The following is a 15,323-nucleotide window of genomic DNA, read 5'->3' as shown; positions in this document are numbered from 1 at the left end:
ATATTTAATTTTTTGAATGCCAACAAATTAGCAATTAATGGTCCCCGATAAATATCCGTCTATCCGATTAATCCCTTAACCCCAGTCCACCGACTAGTTAATGTCGAGCGTTTTTTACAACCTTGATATATATATATATATATATATATATATATATATATATATATATATATATATATATATATATATATATTGTATTTCATAAAATTTGGTTGGGTTAGGTTTTGCTAGGTTTCTTATATTTACAAAACCGAACCCAAACCGAATTTTTCGGTTTTAAGAAATCTAAACCCAAAACCGACGGTTTAGATTTGGTTTCAGTTTTGTTGGTTTTTTGATTTCCGGGTTCGGTTTTGCTCACCCCTATACAAATTGTGTTGTGTTTTTGCATGCATGCTTTGTTAAAAATGCGTTGCTATTTGGATTGTGATGGCATAATTTGATTTGCACTACATATATAGCAATAATAACAATAATGTCCTGTCATATTTACACATTTTTTACACTTGAGATCTCTCTTTTCAATCATGTACGTATTGGTGAGGGAGGGATGCAGCAAAGCAAAGAATGAAAGCAAGGGGAAAAAAAATGAGCTATCCCTAACCTAAGGAGACTGCCAGCCTGGCCTGCAGTAGTGAATGCAGATTCAGTCTTGTGATGTAGTGGAGTATTCAAAAAGCATACGCTTGGATGGGGCGGACTGTAGAAGGACACGCAATCTGCTTGTAAGCTGGTAAATCAACGTCCATTGCATTGCCATCTCTGAATCCTTCATCTGTCTCACCACAGATGCCTGCCATTGCCAATGCAATACACACAGAATTTGAATTTGAATTTGATTTCATTTCACGGTATAGAAAATGAAAATTAAATGTGATGTGAACCTGAAGGCGTTTCCCCAACTGGACTTCCACCTCTGTACCAAAGGAGATATTGCTGGCTATTGATTTTAGGGGATCAACAGTTGGATCAACAGAAAGCAAGCTGGGGATTTGTGGTGCATACACAAGCCTCCATCTGGCATGTCCAAATTCCCCCTTCCCTTCTATTCTCGGCATTAGAGTCTCCAGTGTCGCCGTTGCAAGCTTTTTTAATGCAAGTTGACCGTCCCCTTCTAAGATGGACTCCGCCAGTTGACTTTCAAACACTCTGGCCGCCTACAAATACCAAATTCATATAGTACAACTTAACTTTAATTGCTAATAAGAATATTTATTTATTTATTTTACTTCTAGTTCTACTTCTACCTACCTCAGAGGGCGAGCGAACTTCTTGTTCCACTGATCGTGTGGATGTCACAACCAAATTGTCCTGCCATTTAGTTGCTCGGCTTTGAATCCTGAATTGCCATTCTGATCCCACCAAAGCCAAGTCCAACATCGGATCCAATCCATTATCAGCTTCAAATTTCGCTATATTCAGATGCTCCCGCTTAAGCCTCACCTATATACATACCAAGGATATATATATATATATATATATATATATATATATATATATATATATATATATATATATATATATATATAACAGATTATTCTCAAGAAAGGGCCCATTAAATGCAAGAAACATAAACATACTTTCATTTAGTTTCTGGATTATATGTATAACATCCTACTTCCATTTCTCTCATTGGATTTGCGTCATTGCATTTTAGCATTGTGCTTTCAATTTATTCTTATTACGATACTCTATTCTTAAAACAGACTCCATTATTGCAGTGAAATTTGCCTTGTGTTTCGATGACATTGCTATAACTTGGTAGACTTTTCAAATAGCAAGGATTTACAATAAACAAATTATTCTTTCTACTTCTATTACAGCACAGCACTCAGCACTCAGCAGTGTACTATCATTAATAAAAAAAAATTCTCCTATTAAGGCATTGTCCTTTAAAAAACCACCAAATTAGGACATTATTATACTTTTGAGAAACCCACCCAATTAAATTATAGTAGTGAAAAGTGGGATGACTAGATTTTTCAAAGTAGAAAGTAGGATTATTTAATTAACAAATGCCTGGAAGTATGTTGCTATTTATTGCATTTAAGAAAAACACATACAGCAAAAAAAGAAATTAAGAAAGATGAGAGTGAGAGTGAGCGTCTGATAACCTGTGTTGCGACAAGATTGACATCGCCGTTCTCGAACATTAAGGTGCCTTTGGGTTTCAGTAAGTTGGGGTGAGCGACACCATTCAATTCAAGCTCACCACTGACAGCAAAATTCAGAATTAAAGGATAAACTATCCTCAACTCTGGACCAAGAACCAGCTTCAAATCCGTCAGCCGAATATCAAACTTTGGTTTACTATTATTATTATTATTATTTAATTGCCCCATTCCCTTTCCAGCTTCACCCTCTTTACCTGTAATATCAACACCAAGTGTTCTGTTCAGTTCAGTTCAGTGGGACAAAAACTTGCAATTCTTTCTTCTCCCCTTGACTTGAGTTCACATCAATCAATCAGAATCCCAAGGGTGGGGTTGCTTATATTATATATCACTCTTCTCTTCTGTTATGTTATGTTTGACTTAATGCACAAAGAATAAAGATCAACTTAACTTAATTAATTCTCCTGTAAGTCAATAATGAGAGAAAGAGAGTCTCTTTTGACTCACTGCACAAAGAAAAGAGGCTTTCCCCATTAACTCCTAACTAACTTTCTACAATTTCCATGGTTTACTCATATACCACTAGTCAAACACCACTGGCGCTATCTCTTTTTCTCCAGACAGCTTTAACTTAATGGGATAAAACAAAGAAACAAGGCCTTAGTGTATTTATTGTGTGTATTTTTTTTTACTTCAAATAACAAGAAGAAAGCTGAACAAATACTGGAATATAAAGAAGGGTTTCAGACAGACACAGACCTGAAGGTTGCTGCTGAAACTGAAATGGGGTATCTGAAGTTGCGGGTTTCAAATTTAAGAAACGTGAGACATATTTTGAAGCAACCACTTGATTGTATCCACCATTTGGCATGCTTGAATTCTCCGATGCTTCTCGGTTTATAGCATTAGCAGCTCCTCCACCCTTTTCATGAGGTAGATAAGCTTCTCCATGGCTCAATTTGATGTTCCCAGAAATGTTGGGTTGCAATATAGACCCCATTATCTGTAGCTGAGTATCCACCTGACCACTGTGAATGAGATAGATAGATAGACACTTAGTAAATGACCATTTTACCCTTGTGAGTGGGTGCGTGACTTAGATGAATTATGAAAACAAAACACACACACCTTAAGATATTCTTTGCTCGTACTTCTAAGACTTCACATTTCAAGTCGATTTTATCAGAAAGTGATGCTTCGGTTGTCCTGAGGGGTAGGTTGCCTTTCACCGAGAGCTTCCCTTTTCTGCTTACTCTGCTTTCCAAAGATCTGATGCATAACCTATTAGAATCCATGATAATTATGCCCCCAAAGTTTGTAAGTGGTTTCCGAAGTATGGGTGAAGATATCGTTGCCCTGTGAAAGGATGCTGATCCATCCACCATTGGTTGTTCAACCGTACCTCTCACCTATTTATCCACACAAACACATAGAATTAGTCACTTAACTAATTTGAATTTCTCAAGTGATTAAACCATAATAATTTTTTAACCATTTTTTTTCTGGTTGGTTTTGAAAAAGAGCAAAATACTGAAAGGAGGCCTTCACCATTTGATCGATTTGGCTGTCTGTTATAACAATAGTTGAATGGCTAAATCGTTACCTTGTGCTTTTCTGTATTTTGCTCTTTTGCAACACCGGGAAAAGCATAAAAATGGTTTTTTAAATGTTCAAAAGACATATATATATATATATATATATATATATATATATATATATATATATATATATAATCATCAGCTGCCAAACAATGTCAGGGATGCTTACATTTCAACAAAGAATGTTTTCATATTTTCAGACACAAGATTTTTTCAGAAGGGGTAAGTGTGCATTTATGCAGCAAAGTGGGTTTTTAGACAAAATATACAATCTAGGACCAAAATAGGATTATGTTGTAACCAGGACCGAAATATGCAACCATGTTTCATTCCATAAATGTTTGTTTATGAGTTTTTTTTACCAATTTATGCAACGATGTTTCACTTTTTACCAAACTTAAGCAAACAATAGTTCACTTTTTTTTTTACAGTAAGCAACCATGTTGTAAGCGGTTAAACATGTTACCAGGAAAATGAATATTGTATTTTTTGGTCCTAAAATGAATTATGGTTTCATATTCTGTATATTATTTACACTAGATGAATTGTGAAAATGGGTAGAGCAACAGTATGCATATAGAAGTGAAAGAGATGAGAAACCTGAAGCATAACTTCGGCACTTCCATTGAGCCAATTAGCATAAGGAGACAATGCAGTTAGCAACATCATGCCACCATCTTTGACATCAGCATCAACCCTAACTTCACCAGCATCCAGCACGTTCCAATTCAAACCTTTAAGACTCTCGGCCAACTGAGTATCCCAACCCTCTTCATTCCAAGATGCTTTCTTATCATCATTTTTCCCTTTGGCGCCCCAAGCAGAAGAAGACCAGGTCCCTTCATTTTTATCCTTTTCAAGAGAATGAGTGTCTTCATCATTTTGAACGAAACTGACGGGGACACTCCCTTGAATATGCACATGACCATTTTGTATAATGGGTTCAAACTTAGCATTGAACAAAAAGCGACTAGTTGAAGTCAAAGAGGCGACAACTTCAGCCCTCCCAAGATCAATGCCACCAATGGCACCATCGAGGAGTCTTACTTGTACATCGCATTCGGGTTTTGCAAGACTTCCTCTTAGATCACCTTCCATGTGAAGGATTCCTTTTATGGGTGCTAAAAGTTGGCGCAATGAATGGACAGCTTCATTGGCGGAAGATTCTAGAACCTGTACGAGTGTGGGGACAAGACTAACAGGGAAATTTAGGACGGCGAAATGCAGATTGGTTTTTGGGCCCAATAAAGTTCCGTCTGCATGGATTGTGGCCTTGTCTCTTTGAATCAACATCTTCTCCAGCCGCAAACCGTCATCGTTGCTGTATGCCCCCGCTGCTTGGACACGCTGAGTTTTGTAGCTTCCCCATTCCCATTCCTCTCCTTGAAAATCAAAATCTGCCTGAAAAAAGATGACACATAAATATAATAAGCACCGACATAATTAAACAGGTAATCACCATTATTATATACCTAAAATCATATACCCCTAGACTACACAAACTAAAACTTGGTAATCAGTAACTATATATTTACACATATTATGTAAAATTTGCCCTCGTTTATTTTTCCACAAGTAAATATTTATTAAAAAACATTTAGTTAGATGGAATGGAAGGTAAATAAATATACCATTGTGTCACCATTGCCTCCGCCACTTGCATCTAGAGATCCACGCCAACGGCCTTTAAGCTCGGCCAGACCTGGAAGGTTTAGTTCTTCCAGAATAACTTCATCTGATGGGGTAGCGTGCCCACGAATTTCCTGTAAAACTCCATTAAATACATACAGCATTCGAAGCATAAATGTTGATGATAAAAAAGAAACATCACGTATTAAAATTTAAAAGTACAAGTATGTTGTGTTGTGTTGTGTTCATCAACTAATCAAGATCCGGAGACGACAGAGGAGTGAGTGAGTGAACGGTGACATATGGTAATAGGAATTTTTGGAAGTAAATTACTCAATCTGGTTGCAAATGAAATGATTACCTCAAGAAGCTTCTGGAGACTTTCAGCATCAACCCCCACCGACTGTATACTTCGCATAAAAAGATCCTGCAATGCAAATTGGTTGATAGTAATGGAATAGAAAATCCCTATTTACAACATCTAGATCGATTCAATCCTCCTCTTCTCTTCTCTTATGGTATAGGAACAGGATTAGGATTCATTCATGTGTTTTGCATAGACATTTGATTTAGACGATACCTTTTTGGGTTTGGATGGGACAGGGACACATGATAAATGATAATGATAGACTAAAAGTTAACCAAGGCCAACCTTTGATCTAAACTGAAGAGCTGGATCGGTACTTCGGGAAACAAGCCTAGCAAGTGGAAGCATCTCAGCAATTTCAGCACGTGGAACCTCAAGCCTCATTCTCCAGCGACCCATAGAAGATATCACACTTCCTAAATGGCCAGCCAATGCTCTTCTTAGTAAGTTCCCTTTTCCTGTTTCTTTTCCAGCTCGTGACCCGGGCAACACGTATTCCCCTTGAAGTTCATACTGGCTATTGCTTTGTTCCAAAACAGCCTTCTCAACAGTTATCTGAACAGTTTCAATAAAGTCCAAACTAACATTAAACTATGAAAAGGAACACATTATTATTTGAAACAAAAGATCTGGTTTAACTAAAGTACTAACAACATCCCCGCTCCATCTAGCAGCCAAGTCAAGAGCTTCGCCTAACACGCCGCTGAACTTTGGATGTAACAGAGATAAGATTCCATGGCCCCTTCTTTTCTGGAAATTAAGTTGCACTTCTGCCTGAAACAAAAGGAACAAACAAACCACTTAAAAGTTAAAACACAATTTACCAAGAAAACCCAACTCAGGTCACCTAATCTTAATGTGCCTCACAAGTCGCAATTACCTCCAACCATTCTCTACTAAGTGTTCACTGTTGACTAGACATACAATAAGGGAATGAAATTGACCACTAAAAACAACCAAAAAGAAAAAGGATAATTCCTCCGAAAGTAGCAACTAGTTTCTTATTTTGCTGATTTTCTCTCTATTAAGTCATTCTGTCTGCATTCAGTCAAAAAGAAACACTCATATACAGGTCACCGGATGATTAAGTCCTGTCCATATTAGGTCTCCCTTAAGTCAACAAGAAACATCACCTCACTGTACATAGAAATGCTTACAGGTGCATTGGATCAAGGTAAAGAGAAATGAGCTTACCCTTTGTAATGTTCCTCTAAGTGATGCCAGCTCCAACTCATCAAGTGGTAAATGACGAACCTTGTTACACAAATGTTGGACAAGTTATACGATAAGCAAAATCCAGCAAAACCTTTTATCTCAAACTAGTAGAGGCAATCGTAAGGCATTATCTCTTTTATCTTAAGCGGTAATTCAAACAAATAAGTTACGAGATGGTGATAATTATTTACAGTTATTGGTGATTCAGATCAAATTATCAAATAGGTGCACAGAAGAGAAGAGCAGTAAGTACCTCTAGACTGGCCGAGTGAAAAGGCTGATAGCAAACATTGGCCCTTAACTGCCCCTTCTGAAGAGAAAATGACAACATGTTCCCAATTGCATTCTCCTCACCAATGGATCCAATCACTTCAACTGCAAGACTTTCATCTGGCCTGCCAGTTGCATCCAACTGCATTCATTTCAGAATTTAAAGCTTATTTATTTTATTATTCGCCCTAACCAAAGTTAATCATGTAGTTACAGTTACTACATTCAACCAAAATGCATGTGGGATGGGATGAATGATGTTTTGTTTGCATTTAAAGGGGTAAGCTATGTATGGATGCTTCCTTTTGACTTAATAGACAAGTTGGGAAAAATAAGCTTGTCCCTATTAATTCCAACTTAGGGAATGTTTCCTTTTTTCTTAAAGGGCTTAATGGGTTAAGCACTTAATATGGACAGCTATACACGGCTGTTTCTGTTTTACTTAACCCAAAAACATGGATCAGTGTATGAAGGCACTAACCATGTTCTTTTTCCCTCCCAAATTCTCTCACATTGAAATTGATGGATGAAGATTATGAAGAACTGTTTGTTGGAACTTGGAATGTACAAGTAAAAATGGTCATTCAGTCTCCTAACCTTCAGATGGTTTATTCAGTCTAAAAACAGACCTTATGGATACAGACAGACATCATTACCCATTCAGCCACTTTACCAATACAGCAGGACTTGATAGGGAAAAAAAGTAAAAGGTAGAGACAGACAGACCTTAATACACGCACGTGAGATGTTGAGCACTCCAGCTAACTGAGGTGCTAGCATCAACTGATTTAGTTTAAGACCCGTGATTGAAACATCACCAGCAAGAATCTTTGACACCTTGGTCTTCTCACCATTTGTATTTGTTTGTTGTTCATCTGAAATGCTAATAACAGGCTTAACAACTTTTCCTTGAAACTTGATTCTTCCGGTTGCTTTTAGATGAATCGGCCTTAGAGAATCAAATGCATATGAGGAAACCAAGTTAAAAAATTCAAAGCCCCTCATACGTAAATCCAACTCCACTCCTTCAATAATTACAGCAGGCGTGGCATCAAACTCTCTTATATTTTGCCAGTTTTCGTGAGGGTAAGATGTTTGAACTTTTGTAAACAACTCAAAAGCAATGGATGAAGAACTGATGGTGATGCTTTCATGCGATATAATGATGTCTCCTCGAGCATCTCCAAATGATCCTTCGGCTTTTGGTGCAGTCCACTTAATATCAAATCTCCTACAATATAAGAAAAAAAAAACGATAATCGAATGAGATTGATGTTTGTTTCTTTAGTTACTTTCTGCTTAAAAAAATTAGATGTGGTTGAAGTCTTACGGTTTGAGCAATGAGCCAGAGAGTTTTGTTTCTCCATTCAAATCCCCTAACTTGAAGGGTACAAGATGATTATAACCAGGAACATACTGATCCATGATTTTATCAAAGCATAGATTCCCAGAAAAGTTCACATCCATTGCTGTGTCATCTTCCTCGCCCTGTAAAAAAAAAATAGAAAATCCAAGATCGGATCATGGAGCCAATATAGAATTTCATTTTCCACCAGTATCAATGAATAAGACCTTAAAACAGAGAAGTTGACGATAAAAGTAATGATCTGAAGCCATAAACGATGACAAAACTGAAGACAACAGAAGGGAACAGCCACAGGTACTTACATTAAGTGTACACAAACAATATGAAATGCATTACATGCTAAGATAGAGAAGATGATGCATTATCAACAAGCGATAAGTACCTCTGGACAAATCCATGCATTTCCTGCCCCACGAATCTCACCACCATCTACAAGATTTGCTCTAATTCCATATAAATCTGCAACCTGCAAAATGTTTGTTCTATGTTGTATGAAACATGATTTTTAATTCTCAATGATTTAACAAGAAAAAAGTATGAGCAACTTACACAATTATCAGTATTGAAAGTAAAATTGGCTGATACATAAGAGAATGGAACCCTGTCAAATGCTGCCACTGCACCAGCCTCTTTATTCTTCATGATTGCCTCATAGGCAGGTGATGTAGGAACATCAGCAACCGAACTAGATAACTTTCTTGAAACCAGCCCACTTCCCACAAATACTGGAGCATCCAAAGGGCCTTGACAGTTGAAAACAGCTGTCACTGATCCTGCCAACTGCAACCACAGAGATAGGACGCATTTGGAAATCTGTAGAATAATAAGATTAGCTTACTCAAAAGGAACATACATACCGGAAACAATAGAGGTTTCATTTTAAAACTTTTCATCAGGGCATTTACTTCCACAGAAGGAACCTGACACATAAGGTGAAATTCTCCTTCCTCTGGTTCAATTCCGAAATCTCCAGAAGCTTCTAGAGGAACCTTGCCAAACCAACCACTCGCATTGTGTAAAAATATTCGTTGAGCCCGAAAACACAAGCTTGCAGATATATCCTACAAAAGGGGAGGGGAATGCTTATCAAACAAAGGTAATTATGATGAAATTGTAGTTATAAATTGTAAAAATGGGACATACAGAAAATGAAGATGGTGCATCGGATATTTGAAAAGCCAACCCTGTCACATCAAGCTGCCCATGAAGATTCGGGAAACTTTCTCCTTGTGACATGCAAATGTGAACCTGCATACAAATAAACCCCTTATCATCCCACCAATATACAAATAAACCCACACAATACAAGAAACAGTACCTATGTTTGCTCCCTTGTTCAATCTCAAAAAAAAAGTAAGAGGAATATCTAAAAGGACTACATAATGTACTTTCATCCAAATAGAAAGCAATTTGCTATAATAATTAAAGTAGATTTATCAAAGTATTAAGAAAAAAAATTGAAAGTACAATGATGTAACAGAAAGTATAAATGGAAGTATGTTGCTATTTCTAAAACTAGAGAATACAAGAAACAGTGTCAAGAGGGAATCACCTCACCACTAGCTCTTCCTTCATACCATGCAATAGGAATTTCTAAAATCCTTTCGAATAGCTGCAGTGCAGAAAAAAACGAAAGAAACAGATTTAGCACAAGTTTTTAGCCAAAAAAAAAAAAATGGAAATATATTTTCTATGAAGCAAAGCAATACCTTACCGGAACAAAAAGACTGACGACTTTGAGATTGGCATGCCATTTTTGCTCGACTGTATCAACAAAAACATCTGTAGACAGCCAGCCACCATCTTCTGATGTTACATCCGGCTCCGATTGCCACATCTTACAGTTACCACTCAGTTGCACATGGATACGACTGTAATTATTTTGGAACTTCACATGTCCACAAGCATTCTCCATTTCTCTGTAAAATACCCAACCCAACCCACATAAGCTTAAGACTTACGACTAACAGAAGGGCATTCACATCTTGAGATTTACCTGGGCTCATTGTCACCATATGCAAGCAACAGTAATGTTCCACCTTTAAAATGGACAGAATCCAGAATAACAGGAAGCATCTTCTCAGTTCCTGCTGCTTTTTCGCCATTAGCCCCCCCTTCCATAAGTTCAACAACAATACCTTCAACTTTTGGGACAACCTCTGACTTAATCTTTTCTATGGAACCAACAACCAGGTTTGACCACAGATCTCCCATGCCCCTCTTTTCATCTACATTCATCATGATTATATTATTATATAACAAAACATTCTGTTTTACCAACATCACAAGAGGACGATACTTCACTTGATTAGCTTCAAAACAATTTTGGCCCTGTTACTTAATACTTTTTTTCCCACTATCTGATAACTTGGGGAATGGACGAAAAAAAAAATGAAAGAGAGAAAACTTATAAAAAGTTAGTACTTCTCCTTTCCCTGACTTTCTCTATTAACTTGTTCTTTCTGCATTAAGTCATATAGAAACACCCATATATAGCTTACCCGATTAAGTCCATTAACTCAAAAATAAATAATAATAATTTAGCAGTTATCATTCAGCAAATATATTACGTGTGATTTCTTTTCATTGACATAATACGAACAGGAATTAATATCGTAAGCTATATATGTTTTCACTTGATGCAAAAACCATGATATGGCATAATAGAGAAATTCATGGAAGTGAGGCTTTTACAAACTCAGCATCATTTATGTTTTCCTTTCATTTCCTCGAGTTGGGCATCATTTTGTCAGACAGCAGTCTATCGAAATAATAAAAGAGGGGTTGAGCAGTTACCTTTCAGTAGAGATTTGGTTCCGAAATGTTCTGCAGGCTTGTCAGACGAATCAAGAGCATCTAGTTTAATATTGGGATTCTCATCCTTTTTGTGAACTAGGCTAGGAATAGGATCCAGGAAGTATGCATGTGCTGCAGATGCACTGTGCTCCAAAATTCTTTTTTTGGCTGCTATACCAGCAACAAGCATATCTCCCCCATTAGCCTTCCTTCTCTTAAGCTTACGCCTTAAAGATCCAGGTATAATTCGCGACCAGAATTTCACCCCTGCAATAGGTATATTTACACCAAAAGATTTTTCCAAATCGGCATGTTTCATATCATACTCTACACCCGCATCCATGCAGTGATGATCCTGCCAACGAAGTTTCTCATCCACAGAAAAAACTAATGAATTTACAGTATTCTTCTTCAAAACATCAACACCTTCTAACACATTAGATCCTCTATTGGAAACAATATACCCCATTTGAGCAGCCTCTCGAGCTGCATCATCTCTTTCTTCATCCATCCAGGCTGCAGTTTGCTCTCGAGCAATTCTTCTGATTTTTGTACGATTATCAATACCTTCTTCAGTTGACAAATGCTTCTGAAGAACGCCATCTGTAAAGGGTATCCCTAACCACGAATAGTTTCTCTTTTGAGCAACCAACAATGTGGGATTAGACACAACTGCATCAATTACAATCTTTCCAGTTCTCAAACTTGAAAAGGGGTGAAAACGTAATTTTAGAGTCGGGACCTCACCACAAGAGAACTCTTCCTTGTGAGGCCCAATCGAGCATGACTCCAATGTAATGCTCAAAGGAGAAACACTTCGAACTTTACCGAAATGAAGGTCACGTTGGATATAATCGCTTAATGCTGTGCAAACTGAAGGCAAAAGCTTTGATTCTATTAATGTCTTGGCTTTAAGTTGACTGTACCATAACAACAAGCACACCCCAGATATCACAGCACAGAAAACAGAACACCGGAATAGAAGCAAACCTTCCTCCCAGACTGTGGATAATGACCTAACTATAGCTTTGCTTCTAGTGAAAGGCTCTTTCACGGATTTCACCACAAACCCACTTCTTAATCCTATATTCTTCCATAAAATCTCAACATTTTCCCCGCATGATTGTGAAAACCTAATCCCGTGAGATATCCAGTCGTTTTTCTTGGCACGTGGAATGATATCGTACCGAGATTTTCTGGGAAATTTGTTTCCGTGATAACCCAAACTGTTCAAGTTTCTTGGCTTTAAGGAGGATTGGAAAGCTGCCCCAACAAATGGGTTTTGAAGTCTGCTACTCATTATCTTCACTAAAACCTCATGTCACGACTTGCAGCTCAAGTATTGGGGACTAAGGACTTACTCTTAGTCCCCCTAACAAAGACATGAAAGAGTAAGGTCGAACGCTGATCGATGTAGCTATTCCAAATTCGACTAACCAAATCTTCAAAACAATTGTAAATTTCTATCTATTTCATATTCACTAACACATACAACAGCAATCAATCCATGAATAAGAACCGGTTAATTACGAGAAATACCCAATTTCCCTTCAATACGGTGAATCAAATATAAACCACATACCTTTGCTGCTGGTCTTCTTGTATGGGAGCAGCAAACCGGATAGGGGAGGAGGAGCAGACCGGGGATGTGGGGACAGGGGGACGGAGGGAAATGATGAGTGCGGCAGCAGAAGCAGACGACGGAGGGAAGGGGAGAGGAGGATGCGAGAGACAAGCAAACGCTTGAGTAAGAGAGGGACCAGAGTCGGACCCTTTTTTTTAAGAGTAAATTACACTAGTGGTCCCTATTGTTCGGGTTAATTTGTATTTTTAGTCCCTAACTTATTTGTTAACTCAGGTATCTTTTTATTGCGTTTTGGTCTTTGTATTATCTAAAAAAAACTATTTTGCCATTAATTTTTTTATTTATTTAAATAAGATGGTGTAGATAAGGTAAGATAATATGAGGTGGAAGTGGGGTTGACGATATGTTTATTTAAATAAATTAAAAAATCAAGAGTAAAATAGTCTTTTTATATAAGACACGGACCAAGCACACAACGAAAACAAACAGTAGAGACCTTCCGAGTTAAAAAAATAAGTTAAGGACCAAACGTGCAAATTACCCCAAATCATAGGGATCATTGGTGTATTACTTTTTTTTAATTAAAAAATAGATTTATTAGAGAAAAACCAATTTTCTATATGAAAATGAGTAAAATTAAACAAACGTTTAAAACATAAAAAAATATTTCCATCTATCACTTAACCACTCAGTTAATTGTAGATAGTGTTTTAAAAATCGGTTTAAATCGGCCGGTCAAACCGGTTGGACCGTGAACCGGGGGAGGGAGCGTTCAATTATTACCGGTTTTACGTCGATTTCTGAATCGGATTGAACCGGCCGGTTTTTAGAAAAACTCATTTGAGCCGGTTAAAATAAACAATCAGTTAAATTGAATAAAAACACATGAAAAAAAAACCATTTACGTAATAAACTTTAGTGATTTTTTTTTAAATCTATTTAGTTTTTTCTAATAAAAAACATATGATAAATGTTATAATGTTTTTTATGTGTTTGTATTCATCTAAAACTATATTTTGTTTCGGTATTATACTTTTTTTGACGTATATGGATTGATGTAAAACACTAAAACTTATGGTTTTACAACTTACTTTTATGTGTATTTTTAATGTTCAAACTTGTAAACATCAAATTCATATGTATCTATGTGTAGGAAAATAAGAAAAATATGAAAATATAGAAACCGATTGATCCAGCGGTTGAACCAGGAACTGGTCACCATATCGGTTCAACTAAAAAATCGGTTTCTAGAACATTGATTGTAGGATCGTTTTTCTATTTTATAAGATCATGATCGTAAGATTGATTGAATTGAATCTTATAATCAAAATCAATTTAGAACATAGAAAATATATTTTCATCTATCAGTTAACAATAAATAGTTTAAAACATAAAATCATGGTTATTAAGATTTAATCTAACGATTTTTGAGATCCTACAAGCAACAATCAATCCCAATCTCACTATGATTTATCTGAAACAAGATCTATTGAGCATCATAAGTTGTAAGAAGCCTCATAAAGTTTCATCGATTAATTTCGAATTAGACATATCACACTTTTGATATTTCATTTGTAATGTTAAGCTTTACACGATCATAATTATCTTGTTTTCTTTTGTAATTAAGATGTTTTTTCATAATTTTTACAGTTTACATCAAAAATAATTATGTTTTTGTAACATCCCGTTTCGGATCATCCGTGATTAGGGTTCGTGGACTGCAAACCGGGCATGAGGAAGTTTCGGGGTTGCGACGAGTTGCTAGGAGCGTAGGGCATCTCGTCACCTTTCCGTGGGTATGAGGTTCATTGGAATCAGAGTTATATTGAGGAAGCGATGGAAGTTTGAAGTTGTGGCAGGATGAGTCCCTTATTTGAGAAATGTGGCAGTTGAGTACGCTGGCGTACATGTGAGTACGCTTAGCGTACTCATGTGCGTGAAATTAAAGCGGAGTCACCCAGTACGCTAGGCGTACCAGAGGGTACGTTAGGCGTACTAGGTCCAGAAAGAAACCCTAATATTTTGGAGTGTCCCTATTTAAGGAACATTATGTCTTCATATCCAGCCACCATGTCCAGATTTCAATTCTCTCAAAACCCTAATTACCGTTCTTTGAGCTTGAGTGTCTATTGTGAGCTTATAAGTGTTATTGTGGGATTTTTGGAGTGAAGAAGGAGCATGTAAGAGAATAGAGTTGGAGTTTAGGCTTTAGATCTGAGCTTTTCTGTGGATGGAGCATTATTTGAAGGTATAAAGCTCAAATCTTTCCCATCCTTTTGATTTGTGCATTGATGCGACTTGGCTCCGAACCACTTGTCGTGAGTAGAATTTGCCAGTCCTTAAGCCTGAGAGGTCACACAAAGAAGAAACACGCCAGCCGCTC

The 15,323-nt window shown here is 37.0% G+C and overlaps 1 protein-coding gene across 1 annotated transcript; it reads right to left on the bottom strand.

Moving 5' to 3' along the window:
* Window positions 1–424: 424 nt before the first annotated feature.
* On the bottom strand, window positions 425–13,105 carry EMB2410 (embryo defective 2410). The gene is made up of 23 exons (XM_079000773.1): window positions 11,356–13,105; window positions 10,556–10,787; window positions 10,274–10,478; window positions 10,112–10,171; window positions 9,703–9,807; window positions 9,417–9,620; window positions 9,109–9,339; window positions 8,942–9,025; window positions 8,524–8,681; window positions 7,920–8,424; window positions 7,177–7,335; window positions 6,903–6,962; window positions 6,360–6,482; window positions 5,994–6,263; window positions 5,703–5,768; window positions 5,344–5,475; window positions 4,313–5,113; window positions 3,243–3,523; window positions 2,874–3,142; window positions 2,115–2,368; window positions 1,252–1,443; window positions 885–1,157; window positions 425–793 (listed from the first exon to the last, which is right to left on the bottom strand). The coding sequence occupies exons 1-23, from the start codon at window positions 12,653–12,655 to the stop codon at window positions 647–649; spliced, it is 6,111 nt and encodes a 2,036-aa protein (XP_078856899.1). The 5' UTR covers window positions 12,656–13,105; the 3' UTR covers window positions 425–646.
* Between the last annotated feature and the right edge of the window lie 2,218 nt (window positions 13,106–15,323).

Source organism: Lactuca serriola, chromosome 5, assembly GCF_051521515.1.
Source record: "Lactuca serriola cultivar US96UC23 chromosome 5, Lser_US96UC23_V15, whole genome shotgun sequence".
Lineage (NCBI taxonomy): Eukaryota > Viridiplantae > Streptophyta > Magnoliopsida > Asterales > Asteraceae > Lactuca > Lactuca serriola.
Note: the sequence above shows the minus strand (reverse complement) of the source record. Positions and strands in the feature narration are given on the sequence as shown.